Raw genomic sequence first — 24,513 nt, 5'->3', positions numbered from 1 at the left:
TGCGGCTGTGTAAAGTATGGGCGACATTGTTCTCCAGCATGTATGGAATGCAAAGGACTCCATTGCTCCAATGAGACTGTCTGATCCAGAAAGTGACACTGATGATATGTAATGCGCGTATCCAACAAAGGTTTAGTATTCTGTACATTAGTATTATTTTAAAAGTGTACCATTTTCAACGAGGACCTATACTGATTTCAAGATGTCAACATGAATCTTGGTCACAAATTATAAAAAACATGAACGATATAAGGCTACTGGACAGCCATTTTGGTGATCATCTTGAATTTGATGCACGAGGGCATAAAATGCCTGAAAATAGTTTATTGATGCCCACAATAAGCTTGTTATTTATATAAATGCAAATATTTGCTTATATTTTACTATTTTGAAATTTGAGTTTTGGCAGACACTTTGGAAGACATTTTGGTGGCCATTTTGAATTTGAAGTGTGTGACCAGTTTAAAAATGTCAGAAATACGTTTATTGTGTCCAGCAACATATACCTAAGTGTTTCACATAATATTTTTAGTGCTATTATTTGCTGATATAGCGCTGATTCTAAAATTATCAATTTTGGCGGCCATCTTGAAAAACAAACATGTTCCCCTACTTGGATTTTCGGTGACTTTTTTAGTATGTCATTCTATAGTATATTTAGAGTGAAAAACACACTTGAATGGTTTATATTGCAATTTGTGGTGGGTATATCACGAGATTCCCTGGCCTACTGTTGGCATTTCCCTCTTCATCTGCTGTTCCTTTTGTTACGTTGAGTCCTGATCCGATCTGTGTTCTCGCTCTTCCAGGAGTCTTGACTGTATTCAAAAACTAAAATAAATAAATGCAAATATGACAATATCACCACAGGATGCTTTTTCTTCCATTGTCTTTCCTGGGAAATGTGATAAAGGTCTAACATTGGGATTTGGTTGTTATAATGATTGGTCCATTGGTGGTGAAGGGACGGTTCAACAACAAGGTTGGTTGGAGTTGCAGTGGTGTTGATGCCGCAAGCAGCAATGTTTCTCATCGTGTTTTTTTTTCTATGGTGATGGTGGTAGCAGCAAGGTTGGTTGTGAAGGCTTGTTCTGGTGGTGGTCGTGGTGTCTTTTTTTTGTTGGTGATATTGATGGCACAAGTAGCAAGTTGATTACTGTCTTTTTTGGTGGTGGTGTTGATGGTGCAACTGCGCAGCATGGTTGTGGTGGTTTCTTTAGTATAATTGGTGCTGGTGATGATGATGATTTGGTGGTTTTCTTGTTGGAGTGATATCGATGGTGGAAGGCAGTGTGCATGCTTGTGGTGGTTTATCTCGTGTAAATGGTGGCGGTAGTCATGGTGGCGATGATGGTACAAACAATGAGGATGGTTGTGGACCTTCGGTGGGTTTTTTTTTCTGCTCGAATTGGTGATTGCTGCAGGCAGTGATGATAGTCATGGTTTCTGAAGGTTGTGCTGGTTTTGCTGATGGCACTCTCGGCATGTAATGGGTGGTGGTGGCGGTGGTGGTTGTGATGGTAGTTTTAGTTATTTTTTAAATGCCGGTGATGCAAACAGTAACCGTGTGTGATGAAGTGAGCCAAATGCTAATGGCTCGAATGGGAGGGGTGGCCAGCTCGGTGGCCGCACCCTTTGCACTGTGCCTTCATCGCCAGTGCTTCGTGCGAGCGCAGTAAGAGACAGAGGGCTCATTGAGACACTACACGGGTGAGTTCGTAGTGGTTGTACCGCAGTGTGCGTGATGTGGTGCAATGCGTGGTGTTCCCTCCACTACATTTCGTCCGCAATCGACGTCTTTCTCACTAAACCAATTGACCGTACGGTGCGGGTGTTGTAAAGGTGTGTGCAGGGTTGATGTACAACACCTTTATTTATTATCAAATTGGGAATTTAAAACACTCAAATCTGTAAACGAAATTATGACGTAGCATTTTAAATTGGGGATCTTTGTGGGGTTTGAGTGAGACAAAAATGGAGAGGTTTGGGATTGATATGTAAACCTGTGTCACGAGAGAAATGAGAGCAAACATAAAACTCACCATCGATTGGAAAGGTCTTGTCGTGTGTGTGTGTGTGTGTGTGTGTGTGTGTGTGTGTGTGTGTGTGTGTGTGTGTGTGTGTGTGTGTGTGTGTGTGTGTGTGTGTGTGTGTGTGTGTGTGTGTGTGTGTGTGTGTGTGTGTGTGTGTGTGTGTGTGTGTGTGTGTGTCAATCACAGTTGGTATTGATCATTCTGACACTGCAGTTGTTGTCTTTCGTTTTGTCAACTCCTGTTGATGCAAGGATGCAAGAACTCTATCTCTTACCTGATATCTCTTATTAATAATAATGACGATGATGATGTTCTGCAGGTGTGGATATCTCTGCAGGTGATCATGTCTCGTCGTTGGGTAAGTCCTTAATATATTACCAAAGTTTTTTTTTTTTAATGACAACAAGGCTTTTCCCAAAATTACAACTCTGGACACTATGCCATCCAGTCACGTAGGCAAGTCTGTAGGACAGATAAGCACTCTCTTTTACTTGAGAAAAAAAATATCCAAACCATGAGTGCCGATCTCTTCCACCACATTGCGTGATGTGGTGCAATATGTGGCGCCCTCTCTTCCACCACATTTCCTCCATGCTGCAGGGCGTGATCCTTTAGGTGAATCATTGCTGGACTATTTCGAATACATTTCCAAGTTATGATGTGCAATTCGCACTCACAAAGATCTTTTGTTGTGTGTGTGTGTGTGTGTGTGTGTGTGTGTGTGTGTGTGTGTGTGTGTGTGTGTGTGTGTGTGTGTGTGTGTGTGTGTGTGTGTGTGTGTGTGTGTGTGTGTGTGTGTGTGTGTGTGTGTGTGTGTGTGTGTGTGTGTGTGTGTGTGATCCAATCAAATCGAAAATATCTGGTCGGTCAATCTACGCAGAGACTAAAGGGTCTGGTAAAAGGGGGGTGAATTGAGGAAAATAGGGAGAAGGGGGGAGGGAGGAAGAGAATGTAAAGGTTGTTGAGTCGGAGTGCATCATGAGAGTAAACGAAAAGGAGGTATAACGATGTACGAGTGTGTGTCGTCAATAACTCGGCCATATTTGCTTGTTCGTCTGCGGCCATGGAGGTCAGTGGTTCAAATCCTGGCCGAGTCATACCAAAGACTTTAAAAATGGTATATGCTGCTTACTTGCTTGTTGCTCATCATTTAAATGGATAAGAGCATGGACAAATTGCGCTGGGAAGGCAATGGCAAACCACCCAGTATAACCGTTGTCAAGAAATTGCATTGGTAGCACCAACACTCTGGATATGGGACATCAATATCAAATCACAATCAGACTACTTGCTGGTGCACCTGCTGTAATAACATCCTCTTTGCAGCTTATGCATCGTACTATTTGATACTTGCAGCTATTTCGTTTTCCTATCAGGTAACTATTGTGAGTTGGTATCAGGTATCGTGAATGGAGGGAGAGGAGGGACAGTTGTGAAAGCACAGAAAGCTGCACTGTTTTCAGCGAATCAAATTCTGCATTGGATTTTCAATGTGGAAAATTGCTTTTGTGATGCATACATTATTTATCGAGCTGAATAGCTGAGCTCTGACACTTGAGATTGGTGGTGATGGCTGAAGATCCCTGCCCTGCTGGAATTATGGGCTGGGTTGATCTTGTAGCTGGAGAGATTTTGTGGTTTTGAGGACACAAAAGGCACTAGACTAGCAGGTTGAGCTTGTGGGACATGTTTTCCAATGCGGATGATCAATTCGTTCTGCTATAGACATTGTCTGTGGGACGAGTTCCTAAACCAGCTGCTCTCTATTTCAGCAGTAGATTTCCTCATGTGTCAGACTTGCACCAATAATCTGATTTTTAATTTTTTTTTGTCTTAAAATTGTTTGCTTGCAGAGGATGGCAACTGAGGTTGTTTACCTATGTTTCAAATCAATTACTTTTGTGTCCAGGATCTAGGCTCATGGAAGAATGAGGTGACGGAGGGTGTGAGGTCAATATGCTGACAGTGGGGCAGGGGGCAACAGGTGGATACAGCAAGCAAGGGAATGAACAAACAAGAAAAGAGAAGTGTAGAGGGAGGGAGGGAGCAACGAAGATGGTAAACTACAAGTAAAAGTGGTATGTTTGGAGGGGGGCAGGAGGGTGATTAAAGGGGTGGATACAATCGCAGGTAGGGATCAACAATGACTTGAGATCGTGGGGAACTCACAACTTTGAATCAAATTAAAGTATTATTAAATGTATTTTTTTTATTTACAACTTTGAAATAATATGACTAAGGCTTGTACAACAACTGCCACACAAATCACGCACACACATGCAGACAGAGACACACATAAGACTTGACGTCAGACAAACACAGCAGGTGACCTTGGGGGAAGTGAGATAACTTCCTGGGACACTGTGGGTACCGATGATCTTGTGATGGCAGTTTTCTTTTCTCAGTGAGGCACATTAAGGAATAAAAAATCTCCCCCCCCACCATGGGATGCCAACCCATGGAGTTTGTCTGTGCTCTCACCTTTAAATGTGTCAAATGAGGAACCAGCACTTACCATTTTGAAAAGCTTTGGCCAGGGTCACAATCCGACCTTCGACACCCAGATTCAGAATGGACACTCGAGCCACAATGCCACCGAGTCTGCTTGCTGACGTATTTGCCACTGACACATCTTTTGTTTGCAAGATAGACAGTGACAGAGATACAAGAAAGAAGCTCATCAAAAGACAAAGAGAGTGCTTGATGGAGTACTGTTCTCTGCTATGTGCAGGCTCCTCTGCCTCACACCTTGCTCAGCTTGATGCTGTAGAAACCAAGGCCTCCAGGATTATTGGAATCTCCCATGTAGAAGCTGAGTCGATAGGCCCATCACTTGGCCATCACAGATAGGTCGGTGGTCTCTCTGCCTTCTACCGCCTTCTTTCTGGTCTTGCAGCCTCTGCTTTTTCCGTGCTTTGTCTCCCTCAGGTTTCTGCAAGGCTCACACGGTCCACCATCAACCACCTTCTGGTGAAACTCCCTAAATTCAGAATCACTGCTCAGCCCCACTCATTTATTCCTCTTTTTTTTTTCCTGTCTGTGGGACCAAGTTCCACATTCTCTTCAATGTCATTCTTCCCTCCAGGTCTTCAAGACCGCTGTTCACCATCATCTCAGGTCTTCCCCAATCTAAAACCATGATCTTTTCTACCCTTGTTCACCCCACTGAAATCCACCGTCCTTCCAATTTTCCCTTGTTGGAGTTTCCTTCTGTACCCATCTTGTCCGCTCCATGCATTCTCTTCTGCCCCCCATTCCTCCCCACATCCATTGTTTGTCCACTTCCCTCTGTCTTGGCCTTCAGTTCTGTTTGTTGGTGTTTCCCTCTCTCTCTCTCTCTCTCTGCTGTTCTTTTTGTCCTGATCCATTCAGAGTACTAGTACTAGCTCTTCCACGAGCCTCAACAATGTAGAGAAAAAAAAAGTTTGCGATTTAATTCCTGAAATCTAATTTAGAACTTATTCACTCTCATTCTCTTTCTACACTATCGGCATGTGGAAGAAGGTTATATCATATCATCAAGCTAATTTTCAAAAGAAAATGCCTATCACGGATCACTGCTTCTTTGAAAAGACAAAGTGAAGCCAGACTGGGGACAAACTCAATCGAAATAACTGGCATGATATAAAAAAGGGATACTACATCAGAGAAATATCACCAAATAATACAGATATGTAAAAGACCATATTTGTATCAAATATTATCTATTAGCAACGATGCAGCATCCAGGGACCAGGGTGAAGAGAAGAGGTGAAATATGGATTTGTTTAGAAAGATGAAAAAATTACCTACTGACAAAGATGGAGGGGCAACAAGAAAAACAAGAGCTGTTAAGGGGAAAAGTGTGACGTTCCATCACACCAGAAGTCATTAGTTTTCATGTCAAAATTAAAAATTAAAAAACCCTCCGCAGCAGAAGATCCTGAGACTCCACATTTCCCCAGATGAGATGACTAATAGCAATGCCTCACAGCAAACAGCAAGCATGATCATCTCTGCAGTCATATTAATTGGAAGTAAATCATAATTGTAAATGAGCCAGCAGAATAGCCAAGAGATACACACACTCACCTCAAAGCTGTCTAGCCTGGGTTTGAATTCTGACTGACCCAGCTATGAACCGTCATCCTGGTGTTTCACAGGCAGGGTGGTTCATCAATGTGTTTGTTGCCCCTCATATGGGAGTTAAACTGGACTTGACATCTGCCAGCATTCGTTGGTGGACATCAACGATCCTCGGGTGTTCTTCACGCAGAGTCGGCAAGTTATAACCGGCACCATGAACAAATTACATCCTTGCCCTAACCTACAGGGGGCATTGCATTATTGGCACAGCTGTGCCCTCAGCCATTGATGCTGCCTCGTAGCCTTGTGCTGAATATGAAACAAGAAGGAGGTGTCAATGAAAAACAACCCTTTAGCACAACATCCTCAAACGCCAGGTGTCTTGAGATAATACAGCATAGCAAATGATATAGCAGTACCTCACAGCAACAAGCACATTTGTCATCTTTAATTAGTATTGAATCATAGTTGTAAATGAGCTGGCAGGGTAGATTAGAGGTTTGTGCACCCACTTTTGAACACTTCAGTCTGAGTTGGAATGTCGACCCAGCTATAAACTGTCACCCTGGTGCTGCACATGCAGGGCCATACACGTATGTGTGTTCCATCCAATCCATCAGGATGAGCCTGAGCTGCGTTCTCCATCTGGTAGCCTTCATTGCTGGATGTTAAAGATACCACAGTGTCTTTTTGGGAAGAGGAGGCAAGTTATCACCAACACCCTGACTATATTCCAATTTCCAGCTATTTTCAGTCGAGTACACTGCGATGGATTAGTGATCTCTCCAGGATTGGTTCTAACCTGGAAATATTTCCTTGACTTGTATACGCTGCATTGAACCTCCTCAAAACGCCTTAAGAGGAGACCATTTGCAGTTTGATTTTGGGATAAAAACAAAGAATGTGCTTCTAGTTTCTGCCCGACCAAAATTTTATAGTTCAACTCCAATGTTGTTGTGACACAAATGACGACCCTGCAATAACTTTGCCTGAATTCATTTTTCAACGGATCCTTGAGATGTCATTACTCTGCAGAAAGTTATTCGAAGACATTTTGTGATGCGAAGAATCTCCATGTTGCTCAATACTGCAAAGTATATATATATATATATATATATATATATATATATATATATATATATATATATATATATATATATATATATATATATATATATATATATATATATATATATATATATATATATACACAGTGCTTTCAGAAAGTATTCACACCCCTCGACTTTCGTCACATTTTGTTGTGTTACAGCCTGAATTTAAAATGGATTAGATTAAATTATTTTTTGTCACAGATCTCCACAAAATGCCCCATAATGACAAAGTGAAAACATGTTTTTTGAAATGTTTTACAAATCGATTAAAAATGAAAAGCTGAAATGTCTTTCATTAACAAGTATTCAACCCCCTGAGTCATTACTTTGGAGAAGCGCCTTTGGCAGCGATTACAGCTTCAACTCTTCCCTTGGTATCTCTTCATCAGCTTTGCACATTTTCTCCCATTCTTCCTTGCAGATTTTCTCAAGATCTGTCAAGTAGGATAGCGAGTGTTGGTAAACAGCAATCTTCAAGTCTTTCCACAGATTCTCAATGGGGTTCAAGTCTGGGCTTTGGCTGGACCACTCACAGACTTTCAAGTTCTTGTTCTGAAGCCATTCCAGTTTTGTTTTGGCTGTATGCTTGGGGTCATTGTCCTGTTGGAACATAAATATTTTCCACAGTCTGAGGTCTTTTGAACCCTGAAGCAGGTTCTCCTCAATGATTTGCCTGTATTTGTCTCCATTCATTGTTCCCTCCATCCTTACAAGTCTCCCAGTATCTGCCGCTGAAAAGCATCCCCAAACCATGATGCTGCCACCACCATGCTTCATGGTATGGATGTTGTAAGATGAGTGATGAGCTGTGCTCAGTTTCTGTCAGACGTCGCACTTTACATTCAGGCCAAAGAGCTCAATTTTCATCTCTTCAGACCACAGAATATTTTGCCTCATGCTCTCAGAGTCTTTCACGTGCCTTTTTGCAAACTCCTGGCTCGCTGTCACGTGTCTTTTTCTCAGGAGTGGCTTCCGTCTGGCCACTCTCCCATAAAGCCTAGATTTGTGAAGTGCTGCAGAGATTATTGTCGTTCCAGCAGGTTCTCCCATCTCAGCCAAGTAACTCGAGTAGTTCTGTCAGAGCGCCCGGACAGGTCCGGAGACCGACAAACAGCGCCCGGACAGGTCCGGAGACCAACAAACGGTGCCCGGACAGGTCCGGAGACCGACAAACGGTGCCCGGACAGGTCCGGAGACCGACAAACGGTGCCCGGACAGGTCCGGAGACCGACAAACGGTGCCCGGACAGGTCCGGAGACCGACAAACGGTGCCCGGACAGGTCCGGAGACCGACAAACGGTGCCCGGACAGGTCCGGAGACCGACAAACGGTGCCCGGACAGGTGCGGAGACCGACAAACGGTGCCCGGACAGGTCCGGAGACCGACAAACGGTGCCCGGACAGGTCCGGAGACCGACAAACGGTGCCCGGCCAGGTCTGGAGAACAACAAACGGCGCCCGGCCAGGTCCGGAGACCAACAAACAGCGCCCGGACAGGTCCGGAGACTGACAAACAGTGCCTGGATAGGACGGAGACCGACAAACAGTGCCCGGACAGGACGGAGACCGACAAACAGTGCCCGGACAGGACGGAGACCGACAAACAGTGCCTGGACAGGACGGAGACAGACAAACAGTGCCCGGACAGGTCTGGAGACCGACAGTATATCTATCTATCTATCTATCTATCTACAGTGTATATACATATATACTGTATGTGTATACATACATATACATATATGTATATATAAACAGCTTGTAAATTATAAAATAATAATGAAATTATGGGGACTTTTGTTCCGGAAACTGCCCAATTACATCTGGGCCATCCCGTATGTGTGTATGTGTATGTATATATATATATATATATATATATATATATATATATATATATATATATATATATATATATATATATATATATATATATATATATATATATATATATATAACCTGCTTTGCAGTATGATGTATTTAAAAACGTGCTATCAATGCTGCATTACTCTCTGTTATCTAACCACGTAAAGCATTATTTTCCACATTTTGTGCAGAGGTTACAGGAGAAAACAAACATCCCTTGTGTTCTCAGCCCTGCCCCAGTTGTCACCAGGCTTTTGTATGGACGCATTACTTGCATTTTGGTGCCACGTCTGCAGTTTCCATTTGGAAGGGATGAATTTGGATGAAGGTTTTAACACAGTCCTTCATTTCCCCCCCCCCCCCTGTAAAGTAATGAAAGTGAAAGGTCATACTCCAGTGCTGCCTTTAGATTAACAAACATGTCCTGTTTGCTGCACCCTCACTGCACTTGAATCGTTTCACTTTCATGTGCTAATTTTAATTATCGCACTATATTTCTCTGCTAATTCCAGACCCCAGTTCAGGGAACTGTGCTTGAATGTGAGGATTTTGATGCTGAAGAGGATGCTAAGGCGTTGTACAATGCGATGAAAGGCTTTGGTGAGTGTTTTCCATTCAATTGACTCTTTTCTTGAAGCCATTTGTGGCAGAATAATTGGAGTAATTTTTGGACCTTCAAGTTGGCAGTGAGATAACACAATATTTGCATTGTAAGCGTTCAGGTGCATGATTTCATTATTTGTTTTATGAAAATGTAGAGTGGGTGGGTAGCTTGACTTGTGTCTGAGCTGCCTGCTTATGATTTAAATTTCTGGTGCAATAAAATATAACCAAAGCTGATGTCAGCAGGACCAGCAAGGACATAGCATTTATGGAGTTAAGATACATGAGTATTTTTTCTTTCTTTTTTTCAAGGCCTTTGACCTTGTACCACGACCAAATTTATTTCAAAGTTGATAGCCTTACCTCATTAATATAATTCCTGGTCTATCTCTGTTGTGTCTTCATCAGGCTGCAGGTTATGTGCATCGGACGATAGATCAGCATACATACTGCGTGACATGAAATGATTGTGGTAGATTGTAGCTGATAAGCGGATATGATGCATTTTCCATGTTCAAGATGTGCATCACTCACATCTGAGCTGTCTCCCCTCGGTTCAATCTCTGTCCAGTTCTAAACGGACACCCTGGTCTTTTACGTGCAGGGTGAGGCATCACTGTGTGTACAGTCCCTCGGATGTCCCATATGCTAACATTACTTGGTGGAAGTTAGAGATTCCAAGGAGTGTTTTCGTAAAGAGGTGGTGAGTTATCGCCAATACTCTGACCAAATTCCAAACTCTGGCATGAATGTGCAGGGCCATGGCCTTTCATAGCACAGTCATGCCTTGGGGATGATGCAACCAACAGGCTGATTTAAGAATTGAATCCCAGTCCAATAAGCATTCACTAATGACGACGACGATGATGATGATGATGATGATGATGATTATGAGCATCACAAGAAGACATGCATACAGCACTTGGACTGGGTTTGTGTGAATTTGTCGGTTTTTATTTTTATGCAGGTGTCAAGACTCATGGAAGAGTTTGTATGAAATGAAAGTAAGTATGCTATTGTAAGAATATACAATGATGAAAAGTTTCATTTTCTTTTCATTGTTCTTCTAATGTAAATCTTTCCTGTTCACATTGCATTCCTCTTTTCTCTTTTTCGATACATAGTCAAGGCTCGTGTAAGAGCTTGTACTAGTACACTGAACAGACCAGGATGTAACAGGACAAAAGAAACAACAGAGGGAGGGAGGAAATACCAACAATAGAGCCGAAGGCCAAGGCGGAGAGAGGCGGACAAACAATGGGTGTGGAGAGGAATGGGGCGCAGTGGAGGATGCATGGGGTGGACAAGATGGATACAGGGGGGAACGCTGAGGGAAAACTGGAAATTTGGAAGGAGGAGGGATTGGGGTGAGGTTAACGAGGGCAGAAAAGATCATGGTTTTGGATTGTAGACGATCTGAGATGGTGGTGAACAGCTCTCTCGGAGAACTGGAGGGAAGAATGAGATTGACGAGAATGTGTAAGTTGATTCAACAGGTGGGAAAAAAAGAGGAACAAATGAGTGGAGGTGAGCAGTGATTCTGGATCTTGAGAGTTTCACCAGAAGGGGATTGGTGTTGAAACGTGTGAGCCCTGCAAAAACCTGGGGGGTGGGGGAAATCACGGAAAGAGCAGAGGGTACAAGACCAGAAAGTTGGCTGTCCTCTCCTGCATTGGGTTTTGGGTGGGAATGGGTTTCTGCGGTGCACCAACTTGCTACATTTTAGGCCTTCTCATTCTGTGCATGGCAAATTGATTCTTGCCTCTTGATCGGTAACGTACTTCAACTCTAGTCATTGCAGTTTCTCTACCATTCTGATCTGATCTGATGTACCATACTCTGTTACAGAGCGTTGGTGCTACTGAAGCAGTTTCTTGGCAAGGCTTATACTGGGCAGTTTGCCATTGCCTTCGCAGCAGTAGTTCGGGCAGGAATTTGGAATTTGGTCAGGTTGCTGGCGATGGCTCGCCTACTCTTTGCAAACGTCACTATGGGATCTTTAACGTAGAGGACGCCCATTTAACATCCATCCGAGGGACATCCACAGTGATCAATTCATCCTGCCTGTGAAACACTGGGTTGACAGTTTTTAGATGGGCTGAGATTCAAATTCAGGCTCGACAGCTTAGAGACGATTGTGCATTCCGAAAGGCCATTTTGCCATCCTTCTATACCATTAGGATATCGCAAGTTGTCGCGACCAAAGGCAGGGTAACTTAAAAAAACAAAAACCTTTTTTGCCAAGGTTGAGTACCCTTCTTAAGGAGAGATGCTTCTTCAGGTATCATTTTGCTGAGATTCTCATAATCATCAGATCCATACCATTCATGTTGCAAACAAAATGTTTTAAATAATAGGCAAACAAGTCTTTCTTTTGCAGGTGTATTTTCAAAATTCATTTCACAACTGTTTGTTTTAACAAGAGTGTACAATATCTGTTATAAATATCCTCCATAACCACTAATGAAGAAAATGTGCTGCGTGACACCTTCCAGCTCCATCTTGTTAACACCATCATAGAAAGCTCTGGCTTGTCCCGAATTTGGCAAAACATAAACCATGCTGTGGCAAAAGCCTGTTTGTGCCAAAAACACATGAGGCAATAATCGGCCCCGATACTTACAAAAAGTGTTCATTGTCATTGTTTTGGCAATCCGCACACTGCAAGTAGTTCTTTTCTGGCTTCAGACTCCCCCAAGGGTTCACTTTAGTTCGCCCGAGATGGTGGCTCAGATGACAGCCTCAGGTGATTTGCCGGAGCCACATCGATGGCTTCAATTGGCCTAAAGGGTTAATGCAATGATTCCATGCAGCATCAGCTATGCATCCATGTACTGCGAAGCGTGCAGTCATATTATATTATGCTATTTATGAAACGGTGAAAGAAAACAAAAAAAACAACAACATGCATTTCCAAGTGCATGTGTAATGGCAAATTAGTTTCCACTAAATTTTTTTTAAATGAAGCTTGTGTACACTGAATGCTGAGTGTGCTGATTGATAAACTGGGTCACTCATCTGTGGCAAGCATACCGTGATTAATTCTCCATGGGTTTTGAGTATAAATAAACGTCGTTTCAGGAAGCTTATTTTCCATCTGTATGCACTTTAGCAAGCGATGTTGGTTTGTATTTGGTGGTATATTTCAGATTTTTTTTCTTTATTTTTTGGATTCATTACAATTATCAGTGATTTGGTTAATTACCAGTCATTTTTGTATTTGTATGGACGGTATTAAATTGTAGTAGCGAGGCAGCACTCTAGACATGATGCAAAGTACGGTAATGGTCGCCGGATTCAGACCAGTGTTTTGATCCCAATGCTGACGAGCCATTGTAACGGTGGACTGTAAGGTGGACATGTGGTCAAATCTTCCATCCGACCAATCACCAATTTAGCAACAGATTGTCCTCGGAGACCATCCGCCAGGAGAGCGAAACAGACATTTTCTTTAGTTACTGACATACAGAACCTCTAGCAAGATCTGCCACCTCCAGTAATTTCCCCGTTTAGAAAAAAAGATTGGGGGCTAAGCAATTTACCCCGGAAAAATGTACCGCAATTTCACAACCTCCTAACGAGTGTTTTGTACCAAATTTCAAAATGGCCGCAAGTTTAACTCATGCCGTTGGTGTTATTCCAAACAGAACTGCACACCAGGTCATCACACCAGTGGTGAGAAACAGGTTTCATAATAATAAAAAGCAAGCAATGAGGGATAGAGAGAACAATAGCACACTTATCACAATTCTCCATACCATTTACAACCCACAACCCCACGATATCTTGACGGCTTCTACGTTAACTTGACTCGATCACACGACCTTGATTCAGGCAGGGAGAGGTCACAAGACAATGGAAAATAACCAGATCCCCATGTGATGTCTGTGTGGGGTCGGTGCTGGCCATTCAAGGGAGAGCCGCCGGGCTTGCGGAGCTGGTTGAAATAGCTGTTCTCTTTGAAGAAAACACACAAAGACAGATCTTACATCAGGGATGATTTAAAGACTTAATGAAGGGGTATGGTGGGAAGCTTGTTGACACATTACGGTGGCGAAGGGTCAAGGTTATCATCTCCTAAACAAGCTTCAACACGTGCTCTATCGTTTTCACACAAAAACCACACACTTCTTCTATACATGTATTGATGTTATAATTAGTCTATTTTAGACCCATTACCTCCAACACCGTTCTTGCAACAGTACTGTGTATAAACTACTTGAAAGGGTGGAACACTTCTCAAAAGGACTTTGCCTACTATTCCAATTGTGACACATATGGCCAAATGATGCTTGATCCACAAAATGGAAGCACATTTTGTATATTAACTTATTAGCAAGTTCCTGACTATTTAAGTGATGATTCTTTTTGTCTGTCGGCCCTAGGAACGGATGAGCAAACCCTTTCTGAAGTCTTGGCAAGGAGAAACAACGCACAGCGACAGGAGATAGCTGTGATGTACAAAACATGTCATGGATCGGTACGCCCAAGTAGCAGCAAGACAGTTCCTGGTTTATAAAAGTATTTCTTTGGGGGGCTTGTAGGTCTCGTATAAAACTGGAGACTCACGAACTCGGTGATTTGCATAGAACAATGATGGCATGCAGGGAGGGTAAGTTTTGATTAATTTGAGGGTAAGTTACTGTACTTAATGCGGTTGCCAACTTTTTATTGTAGTCAGATGAGGTAAAATTAGAATCATGAGGTTGATTTCATTCAGAATGTTATCACCATTTTACCTTCACTTGTTTCCTTCTGAACCATGACCTCTTGATGAAAACCTCGTCACTTTCTTCACTGAATATTTATTTGAGGTTTTCCACTTTAATCTTTACGCTTGTCATGTTGGTTTACAACACTTGATGTTGTCTGTGACGTCACCTTGCTGTTTCTAAGGAACGTTCTACTTTTTACATGTAAAATCAATTCATGTGGAATTTGTTTTTACCATTATCCCCTCCCCCCCCCCCCCCCCATCTGTATGTTCTACAATACCTGTTTTTTTTGTTGTTTTGTTCTCTCTCTCTCTCTCTCTCTCTCTCTCTCTCTCTCTCTCTCTCTCTCTCTCTCTCTCTCTCTCTCTCTCTCTCTCTCTCTCTCTCTCTCTCTCTCTCTCTCTCTCTCTCTCTCTCTCTCTTACATTCTCCTTCCTGCACATGACTTTATACATTTATTTTTTTTAAATAGCTATTTTGTATTTTGCTTGGAAAATGAGGGACTTTTTCAGGGAAATTGAGGAACTTTTATAATAGAAATTGAGGGACTTTTGGAATTGAAATTGAGGGACTTTTGAAATGGAAATTGAGGGACTTTTGTCAGGGAAATTGAGGGACTTTTTCAGGGAAATTGAGGGACTTTTGTCAGGGAAATTGAGGGACTTTTGGAATATAAATTGAGGGACTTTTGAAATGGAAATTGAGGGACTTTTGTCGGGGAAATTGAGGGACTTTTGGAATATAAATTGAGGGACTTTTGAAATGGAAATTGAGGGACTTTTATCAGGGAAACTGAGGAACTTTTGGAATGGAAATTGAGGAACTTATGGAGGGGAAATTGAGGGACTTTTGGAATGGAAATTGAGGGACTTTTGGAGCGGAATTTGAGGAACTTTTGGAGGGGAAATTGAGGGACTTTTGGAATGGAAATTGAGGGACTTTGGAGCAGAAATTGAGGGACTTTTGGAGCAGAAATTGAGGGACTTTTGGAGCAGAAATTGAGACCTTTTGGAGGCAGATATAGAGAAGTATAGAAAAGGATCATTCAAAAGTTGTTGCAACAAGATACGCACCATAATTGAAGACATGTCAATGATTTATTTTTTCAATATCGTGCCCCTTGATTTAAATGCATCTGCTCCATTTGTCTTTCAAACTATCTACACCAGTAAAATATATATTTTTCAGATTCTTCCTTCAGCCACCGTCTCGGTAGGTTCATTGAGATCCTCATCACAGGCCTTAAGGGTGGGGGGGGGCGGGGGTAGCAAAATGGCAGTTTGCATGACATGGATCTTGTTCACAAACGTATTGTTCTGAAGGACACCTTTGATCAAAATCCCTTGGTATTTGTCCTGAATGACCGACCACAATTTTTCCAAGATGCTCGTGTAATATTTTCCTGAAATAGTAGTTTTGTGTCAATCAGCAAGATTCTCTTAGCATTCCAGAAACCAAGTCATGACGGCTGACTGTTCAGTGTGAAATCCATTACATGAATTCCTATATGGTTTCATTATTGCAGTGGCGAAGCTATGTTCCCTAGTGGTAGGAAGAACAAAAAATCCCTGACTAATTATTTTTATATAGTACTTGTCTATTAATAAAATAACCAAGCATTGGTGTTTCTCGGACTAGAAGCAGGAATGACAGTATTGTGTGAATGTCTTACTCCTTGATTTGTCTTACCACCATATAAGTATCTTACCACCTCGTACTTATCAAGCTCTTTCTCACAAACACAACTTTGACAATCATGTTTTGTTTTTTTTGTATTTATTTTCTATACAGGAGTGCAGCTCAGGGAAGAGCAATGTATAACTGATATTGAGACAAACATCAAGGGAAGGAATGAACAGGAAATGAGGCGAAGCATGAATGGAGAAAACTGAAACAGGGAAGTAAAATGATTGAGTTCGGAAAGGTTGATGGGGGTAATAAAGATCACAGGTCAGAATTTGGATGACGAGATCATGGTGCACTGCTTAGGCCTAAGTCACATTTGCTCTACGGCGAGGATACAGCCCTCTGAATTGACAGAAACGTGCGGCGGCCGCAGAGTTTCTGCGGTGGCCTCAGGGTGGCCCTACGCCGTTTGGTTCTCTTTTACAAGCCGAAGGGGTCGCCATGGAATTATAACGCGGAGTTATATCTTTTTTCATTTCTACGTTCGCCGTAGCAATTCAACAAGCCGAAAAAAAAAAAACTGGTTAAAAAAAAAAAAAATGAACCCACTCGTTACCGTCCGTCTGGTCGCATGTTCGCCTTCAGCCCCCCTGCAGTCCCCTTGAGGCTACCTTGCGTCTGCCTTGAAAATTATATGGCCACCGCAGGGCCCCCTTAAGGTCACCGTGCGACATCAAATCAAAGACCGTACGGCAACTCCACGTTTTCGGTCTCCACAATTTCTAAATACGCCGTGCAGCTCCCCGAAAAATAAAAACATATGTGACTGCTACATTGTGTGACCGTGGAAATACTGCGGCCGCCGTATAATTGCTAGTGGCCGTAGTTTTTCGAGACCCCACGGCCGCCGTGGAAAATGTGACTTAGGCCTTACTTGAAGTCCTGGAGGGAAGAGCGAGACAGAACAGAACTGGAAGGTGGTTCTATAGACAGGATAAGTGAGGAATAATATAAAAGAGCAGTCAGCTTGGATTTTGGAAGTTTAACCAGGAGCAGATTATTGGAGGAATGTGTGGAGGGAGCTCCTGAAAGAACACGTGGATCATGAAGTTGTTAGGAAAGGTCAGCGGAGTGAGAGAGCAGATGGAGCCATGTTGGAGAATAGACGGTAGAAAACAGAGACCAGCGATTTGCCTGTGAAGAGAGCAACAGATCTTGTGATTCAACCTCATCATGGAGATTCCAAAATTTCTGAGAGTCTTAAATTCTACAGAATCCAGGAAATGTGATGCTGGTGCCCCAGCCAATAGTAGAGAGCAGTATTTTTGCGAGAGACAAAGGCCATGTAGGCTGTGAGTAACTCGGATTTTCCAAGGAAGACTTCGATCGATAGAGGATGTCTGCGGCCAGCTTTGGAAACCAGCTTTGCTATGTGGTCGGCCCGGGAAAGGTTAGCATCTTATATATTATTTCCAAGTTTGTGGTTTCGTGTCGCGCTATCTTCGACTTTGTTCTGCGCTCGAGTAACGTGATATTAGGCTTACATTATCTCAAAGACCATATCGCGAGTTGAGAGACATGATGTTGTATCTGAAAATTTCCCATTTCCTGAAAATCGCTCATGAAATCGCGATGTGTGTAGTTTACAATATTTTAATCTTACTCAGATGAGAAGACTGGGTTGATATTTGCAGTTACAACAATATTGCACTGAAAGATAAATGGTGTTGAAAGACATGAGAGCCATTTCAATTTCGCCAAAAATGCAGTTACAACATTATGTCTCTCAACCCGCGATATGAGGTGCATGGTACAAAAAAAGTAAATAAAATGGTTCTGAAACAGTGAAATCGTATTCCACTTACTGCATTAAATTAAAATTACTACTGATACTCTGCATCAGTTCCTTTCTCAAACACACCCACCCCAACATGTCGCGCAGAGCGCAGGTTATGCTAGTTCCCCTATAAGTTCAAGACACTGAACCTCTTCCAATGGATGACCAATTAGATGGATATGTGGGTTCATTTGATGATCCTTCCAGACCGATAGGGTGAGACCATGAGATTTTCAAGGATTAGATTGGAACAGGATATGTTCCATTTATCAGACCAGAGTCCAATCATTTCAAGATCAGGGGGGAAAGACAGACAGACAGACAGACAGCAGCTCTGTCTATCAGAGGGATGGGATACTATAAGACACAATGTGGAGTTGCCTGCAAAATGGAAGAGAGGGTTTTTGCAAAGCATCAGAGAGGTCATTAACATAGATGATGAACAAGAATTTGGCAAAAACACTGCCTTGGGGAATTTCAGCATCCATTGGAAGAGGGGAGGGATAGAGTTCCATTTGTGGCAACACGACTGTGTGAGTGGAGGAAATCAGAAATGGTGAGAGATGGCGGTGCATCCAGAAATGAAGGCGACCTTCTGTGCCACAGGGAGAGAGCTTGGCAAGCAAAGCAGGATGCCAGACTGTGTCAAATGCTTGAGATGTGTCCAGGGAGACAGTCCTAACCTCTTGTTTGAAATTTAGGGCCATAAGCCATGGCTGAGAAAGGAGTAGAAGCATCTCCAGAATTGGTCATGCTCTTGTTTACCATCAACGGAATTGTTATGGCACTACACATGTGCAGCAAATGGACGGATGTTATAGTTTGTCCAATTTTTCACACACTTCATTCTGCGGATGATGCAGGTGACCACCAGTAACTTTACAAATAAATAAAACAAGCAGTCATAGACTGGTACTTACGAAATCGTCAACTTGACCTCTGACCTTGTCTAGTAAAAGCTGTCTCTAGAGAAGGTAGCGACGCAAACTAGAAGTTTCTACGATAATTCTGTACCAAACCATCAAAAATCGAATGTTTGACCTCACTGTGACCTTGACCTTTGACTGATTTTGACCAAAATCTAATCAGCGCTAGCCACCACCCTCCTGAATCACGTGGTGTAATTTGACATTGGTAGCTTCTTCCGTTCTCGAGTTATAACTTTTTTTTGGAAGTTTGACCTCACTGTGACCTTGACCTTTGACCGATTTTGACCAAAATCTAATCAGCGCCAGCCATCACCCTCCTGAATCACGTGGTGTAATTTGACATTGGTAGCTTCTTCCGTTCTTGAGTTATCGTGCCTACAAACAAACACACAAACAAACACACAAACAGAGGATGGAAGTCATCAATATACTTACGAAATCTTTAGATTTCATAAGTAAAAATTCCAGGACAATTCCAGATGCCGTTTTCCGTGAGGGGACGTAAATATATACCTATACCTGGTGGCTGGTCTCATGCTCTCACGGCCACACAAGCTAATCTCACGGGTTGTCAGTCTACTGAAAACAAATAGAAATATTTTTGCATTTTTTCGCAATCTGGCCTTGGAAATCACAAACATATTCCGTCGTGTTTCGTTTTTAAATCATCTCGCTGGTGTAATAAAAGCACAATACATAAAAGGTATCATTAAATAATTTTGTTCTTTCTTTGACTGATTACCATCAAGTTATCAGGTACTGGTATGTTAGTGTTCGATGCCTTAGCTTAGAAAAAGGTTTGTATAGAATCTTGCAACTCAGCAGTTCTTTGCAAAGCTATTTCAAATCTGAACATGCATCAGAAACAAGATTCATTCGGCTGCTTTCTGGATTTGAAGATCCTATCAATGAAGTGTACTTGCTTTTCTATGAGCCAATGCTTCATACTTTCACTCGCATCAACCTCCTCCTGCCCTGAGAGTATGCCAGTACTGTCTATACTTGGTTGCTGATGCAATTTGTGTCTTCTTCAAAAAGCTGCTTAGAAGATCTGTTACATTGGATGCCATCCAACAGGTAGATGATCTCACAAAGGTTGACTTTGAGAATATTACAAACCACCGAGACGACTCCAAACTCAGTTGGGATGGGAACAAAGCAAAGGCTGAAATATGTTCTTGATGAAGGTGGCATTTGTGTTGCTGATGAAAGCAAGTTCTATAAAGGAGTGAGAGCATTTTATGTGAAAGTTGCTTCTCAGGCCGAAGAGAAATTGCCCTTTCATGATGGTATCCTCAACCATGCAAGTTTTTTTGAATTTTGAAAGGAATGAAGATGTACATTTGACTCGGCAGAATTTTTCTGTGCAACGTACTCAGTCAGATATGCTTCAGTTTACCACTTGCACAAATATATAAGCTGCCAGAGGAATTTGTAGATAACCAACTTCTTCAGAAGCATGATATGTTGCAGAATGGGGGGTAAAGATGATAGTGTATGAGGAAGGGGGATTTGGAGGAGAAACAGTATCACAGAATGGATGTGATATGGGGTTACATATCAGATATTCAGAACTGTGATGCTTCGGAGAGATTCAAGTATGTGCCAAAAGTAGCTAAGTTGATTCTGATTACCCCACATAGCAATGCTGGAAAAGAGACAATGTTCCGCCTCATCAAACAAAGCAAGACACCAACTCATTCACGTCTTCAGGCAAATGGTACACTGTCCTCCATTACACAAGTAAAACTGGCTAGCAAGGTCTCGTGTGTTGTTTTGGGAACATCCAAGGGCAAAGAAGCAGTACAATGACATGCGCAATAATTCGATCAATTATAATTATTCTGAGTAGCACAATATCTTGTTTTTATCAAACGTAACCTGAAAGTTTGACAACATTTGTCGGCCGATTAAAAAAAAAAAAACACCTTCCTGTATTTCCTTGGTTCTTTGTTAAACCTGATAGATTGTTCACGGTTAATTATACTAAATACTTAGGTTGTCTTATGAAGACAATATGTCTTTCCCAATGATTACTAAGGCATAAGGCAAGATAAAGTTCAGTTTCTGGTGAATAGATGTGAGAAACACCATGATTTTGGTATATTATTTTGCACATGAAATATTTAATATATCATCTTCTGCCATATAAAAACATTTTCGAGGAAAACCCCGAATGGATCGGTGTTGTAAAATCGTCCCTCAAAACAGCTGGGAATGCACCAGAGAGCACCGAACACTCTCGGGCTATTGGGGCTCTTCGGCAGGTCCGAACCACACCCGTTAAGACTCTGGTCGAACTGAAGTGCACGGTGCCGAGCAAGTCTCAAGATAAATATTTTTTTATTTTTACCTTGATAGGTTGGCAAGCCTGGTAAATATAATGTATGCAAAAATGGTATTTTCTTTTAACATGTCCCATTTATCTCCCTTTCCAACTGTCCCAGTCACCTTTCCTTCCACTTTCCCCTTCATGTGTAATATGTCGATACATGGCCCTTAATGTGGGATTGCACACAAAGTTGACTTTCTCAATAATTATATCGATGCTATTCTTTAAATGCTTCTGACTGCAAAAACAATAAGTGCAACTGAAGCTGCAATCGAAAGGTTTTCATATATGTGAATGTGGTTTGACTCCATCGTAAAAGCTTTCGCCATCATTCATTAATGCTGCAGTCTTGCAATCTGGTTGAGGCAGTTTGGCCTGTTCTGTAAGGCACTCCCAATGTGATGCTCGAATTCCATTGTCCTGTGACTTCACAAATAATGTACGGGATGCAAAGTGACACTAATATGAGAGATTACTATTGGCCAGTGCCAAACTGGAACAAAGGTAAGCACCTATCATTGAGCAGGTGCCAGAATAAATCAAGAGTTATCAGGCTGAGGAAGAAGACGAAATAATTTTGATGATGTCGGCAATAAACAGACAAGTGGGTATCATGAGTGGTGTACTGAGAGAACAGCATTCGTGCATTCTGAAGAACCAATATTTTGTGGCCATTTGCTTAACAATTTTGGTATGATGGAGCATTGATATGATCTATCTCTCTATCTCTCTCTCTCTCTCTCTCTATCTCTCTCTCTCTCTCTCTCTCTCTCTCTCTCTCTCTCTCTCTCTCTCTCTCTCTCTCTCTCCTCTCTCTCTCTCTCTCTCTCTCTCTCTGCCTCTCTCTCTCTCTCTCTCTCTCTCTCTCTCTCTCTCTCTCTCTCTCTCTCTCTCTCTCTCTCTCTCTCTCTCTCTCTCTCTCTCTCTCTCTCTCTCTCTCTCTCTCTCTCTCTCTCTCTCTCTCTCTCTCTCTCTCTCTCTCTCTCTCTCTCTCTCTCTCTCTCTCTCTCTCTCTCTCTCTCTCTGCCTCTCTCTCTCTCTCTCTCTCTCTCTCTCTCTCTCTCTCTCTCTCTCTCTCTCTCTCTCTCTCTCTCTCTCTCTCTCTCTCTCTCTCTCTCTCTCTCTCTCTCTCTCTCTCTCTCTCTCTCTCTCTCTCTCTCTCTCTCTCTCTCTCTCTCTCTCTCTCTCTCTCTCTCTCTCTCTCTCTCTCTCTCTCTCTCTCTCTCTCTCTCTCTCTCTCTCTCTCTCTCTCTCTCTCTCTCTCTCTCTCTCTCTCTCTCTCTCTCTCTCTCTCTCTCTCTCTCTCTCTCTCTCTCTCTCTCTCTCTCTCTCTCTCTCTCTCTCTCTCTCTCTCTCTCTCTCTCTCTCTCTCTCTCTCTCTCTCTCTCTCTCTCTCTCTCTGCCCCCTCTCTCTCTCTTTCTCTCTGCCTCTCTCTCTATGCCTCTCTCTCTCTGCCTCTCTCTCTCTCTCTCTCTGTCTCTGTCTCTGTCTCTGTCTCTGTCTCTGTCTCTGTCTCTGTCTCTGTCTCTGTCTCTGTCTCTGTCTCTGTCTCTGTCTCTCTCTCTCTCTCTCTCTCTCTCTCTCTCTCTCTCTCTCTCTCTCTCTCTCTCTCTCTCTCTCCCTCTCTCTCTCTCTCTCTCTCTCTCTCTCTCTCTCTCTCTCTCTCTCTGTCTCTGTCTCTTTCTCTTTCTCTTTCTCTTTCTCTTTCTCTTTCTCTTTCTCTTTCTCTTTCTCTTTCTCTTTCTCTTTCTCTCTCTCTCTCTCCTTATCAGCCCACAATTTATACCATTTAAATGAATTTGAACAGATTTTCCTTCCTGCAATGCAGTTCCATAATTAAACAGGATAAGTCCTTCCCAACAAAGAGATTTGAAATAATATTTTCACGATTGCTGAATAAAGCTGAATGATACTGCAAAGGTGTAAAAGATCTTCTCACGATTTTGGAAGCATTTCCTTTTTTTTTTTTTTTACATTTAATGTGGCCGATAACTACACTGGTTCTTATTGCCTACCCAACCTCACCCTATTCCAACTCCTTTTCTACATTTTACCCCTTTTCCCCCCACTCCCTCGCTCTTCTTGTTGGGGCAAATTAAGACCTTGGCAGAGATAGTCTGCATGACCCCTGTCGTGTCTAAATTAACGGATTTCAGCCCTCTTGTTAAGGTTGGTTGGTTGTGTCTCTGCTTTTGCTGGATATTCTGAACACCATGTATCCCTAACTCCACTCCCTTATTTTCAGCAGAGCTTTTATGTCTTCCAATTGTTTTCAGGATCTTACTGAAGACATCTCTTCAGAGATATCTGGCACCTTTGAGATGATCCTGCGTGCCCTACTCACCCCACCTGACTTGTACGATGCTCGTGAAATGAACTGGGCTTTGGAGGTATGTTGGCTGGATAACTTGATACGTAGACCCATGAAGAACATGCATTAGTGAAAAGATTTTATGCATTTGCCTTTCTTGGCATAAATCATTGACAAAGAAACATAAGCTCAGCTGCTCAAAAATGAAGAGATTGCTTTCTTCATCTGCTGATGTTCAGCATTTGTTCCATCACCGTACCATCCTGTGACTTTTTTTTTCTGTACTTGCTTGACGCTCATGGAAGAGCTATAACAGACGAGAATGCAACAAAATGGAAAGGGGAAACAACAACAAAAGAATAGAAGTGAGTGAGATCAGGGTGGGGTTGAAGAACACAAGGGGAGACCAAGCTGCAAACAAGCTGAATGAAATGCAGGAAGAAAAGGAAGTGGAAAGTGGGGATGAAACAGAAAAGGAACAAACCAACTGACAATTAACAAACAAAAAGAGGTGAGGGGAGGGGGGGATCACAATGACCTGGAAAAAGGGGATTGCTTGGCAATTGGGACATTTGGGGCAGAAGAGATCATGAGTATGGATGGGATTGACCTGAGGTAGTGATGGACATCTGTCTTGAAGCCCTGGAGGGAGAATGGGACTGAACAGGCTGCGGAAGTTGGTTCCACAGGTTAGAGAAAAGAGGAGCAAATGAGTGGAGTTGAGTAGTGAGCCTGTATTTTGTGAGTTTTCAAGAAGAAGGTTACTGGAAAAGGGAAGCAATGGAATACAGAGAGGCCACCAACCTGTCTGCAATGTGAAAGTACCAGGAGTAGACACTCAGCTTTGTCGTGGGAGATCCCAGTTATTTTGAGGGCCTTGCTCTCCGTGGCATCGGGAAAGGCAAGGTAAGAGGCAATGTCACCAGCCCAAAGGTGAGAGCATGAAGATATAGGTCTTTATGAATTTTACAACATGAAGATAAAGGTCTTTATGGTGTTGCCTTTGTCTGCTTCGGAATGAGGATTTCCTTGTCATAAAATCCACGTTGTTCAATAGACAGTCCAAGCACCTGTCCCCCACAAGATAAA

General features: G+C 42.5%; 1 protein-coding gene and 1 long non-coding RNA gene across 3 annotated transcripts in view; one reads left to right on the top strand and one right to left on the bottom strand.

Annotated features, from left to right (window-relative positions):
- The first annotated feature begins 1,594 nt into the window (after nucleotides 1-1,594).
- LOC147018389 (annexin A5-like) overlaps nucleotides 1,595-24,513 on the top strand; it is a 77,305-nt gene continuing 54,386 nt past the window's right edge. The window contains exons 1-5 of the mRNA XM_085897981.1: nucleotides 1,595-1,710; nucleotides 2,353-2,391; nucleotides 9,583-9,670; nucleotides 14,059-14,153; nucleotides 23,390-23,503. Coding sequence (XP_085754107.1) covers nucleotides 2,377-2,391; nucleotides 9,583-9,670; nucleotides 14,059-14,153; nucleotides 23,390-23,503 — 312 coding nt within the window. The 5' untranslated portion in view covers nucleotides 1,595-1,710; nucleotides 2,353-2,376. The remainder of the gene's footprint in view (nucleotides 1,711-2,352; nucleotides 2,392-9,582; nucleotides 9,671-14,058; nucleotides 14,154-23,389; nucleotides 23,504-24,513) is intronic.
- Nucleotides 10,728-24,513, bottom strand: part of LOC147018388 (uncharacterized) — an 89,126-nt gene continuing 75,340 nt past the window's right edge. For both annotated transcript variants that reach the window (XR_015062360.1, XR_015062359.1), the window contains one exon: nucleotides 10,728-12,456. This is a non-coding gene — a long non-coding RNA (uncharacterized LOC147018388). The remainder of the gene's footprint in view (nucleotides 12,457-24,513) is intronic.

Source organism: Eptatretus burgeri, chromosome 10 (genome assembly GCF_056783735.1).
Source record: "Eptatretus burgeri isolate ZD-2024b chromosome 10, Ebu_testis_v1, whole genome shotgun sequence".
Classification (NCBI taxonomy): Eukaryota; Metazoa; Chordata; class Myxini; order Myxiniformes; family Myxinidae; genus Eptatretus; species Eptatretus burgeri.
This window is presented reverse-complemented; position numbering and strand designations above follow the sequence as displayed.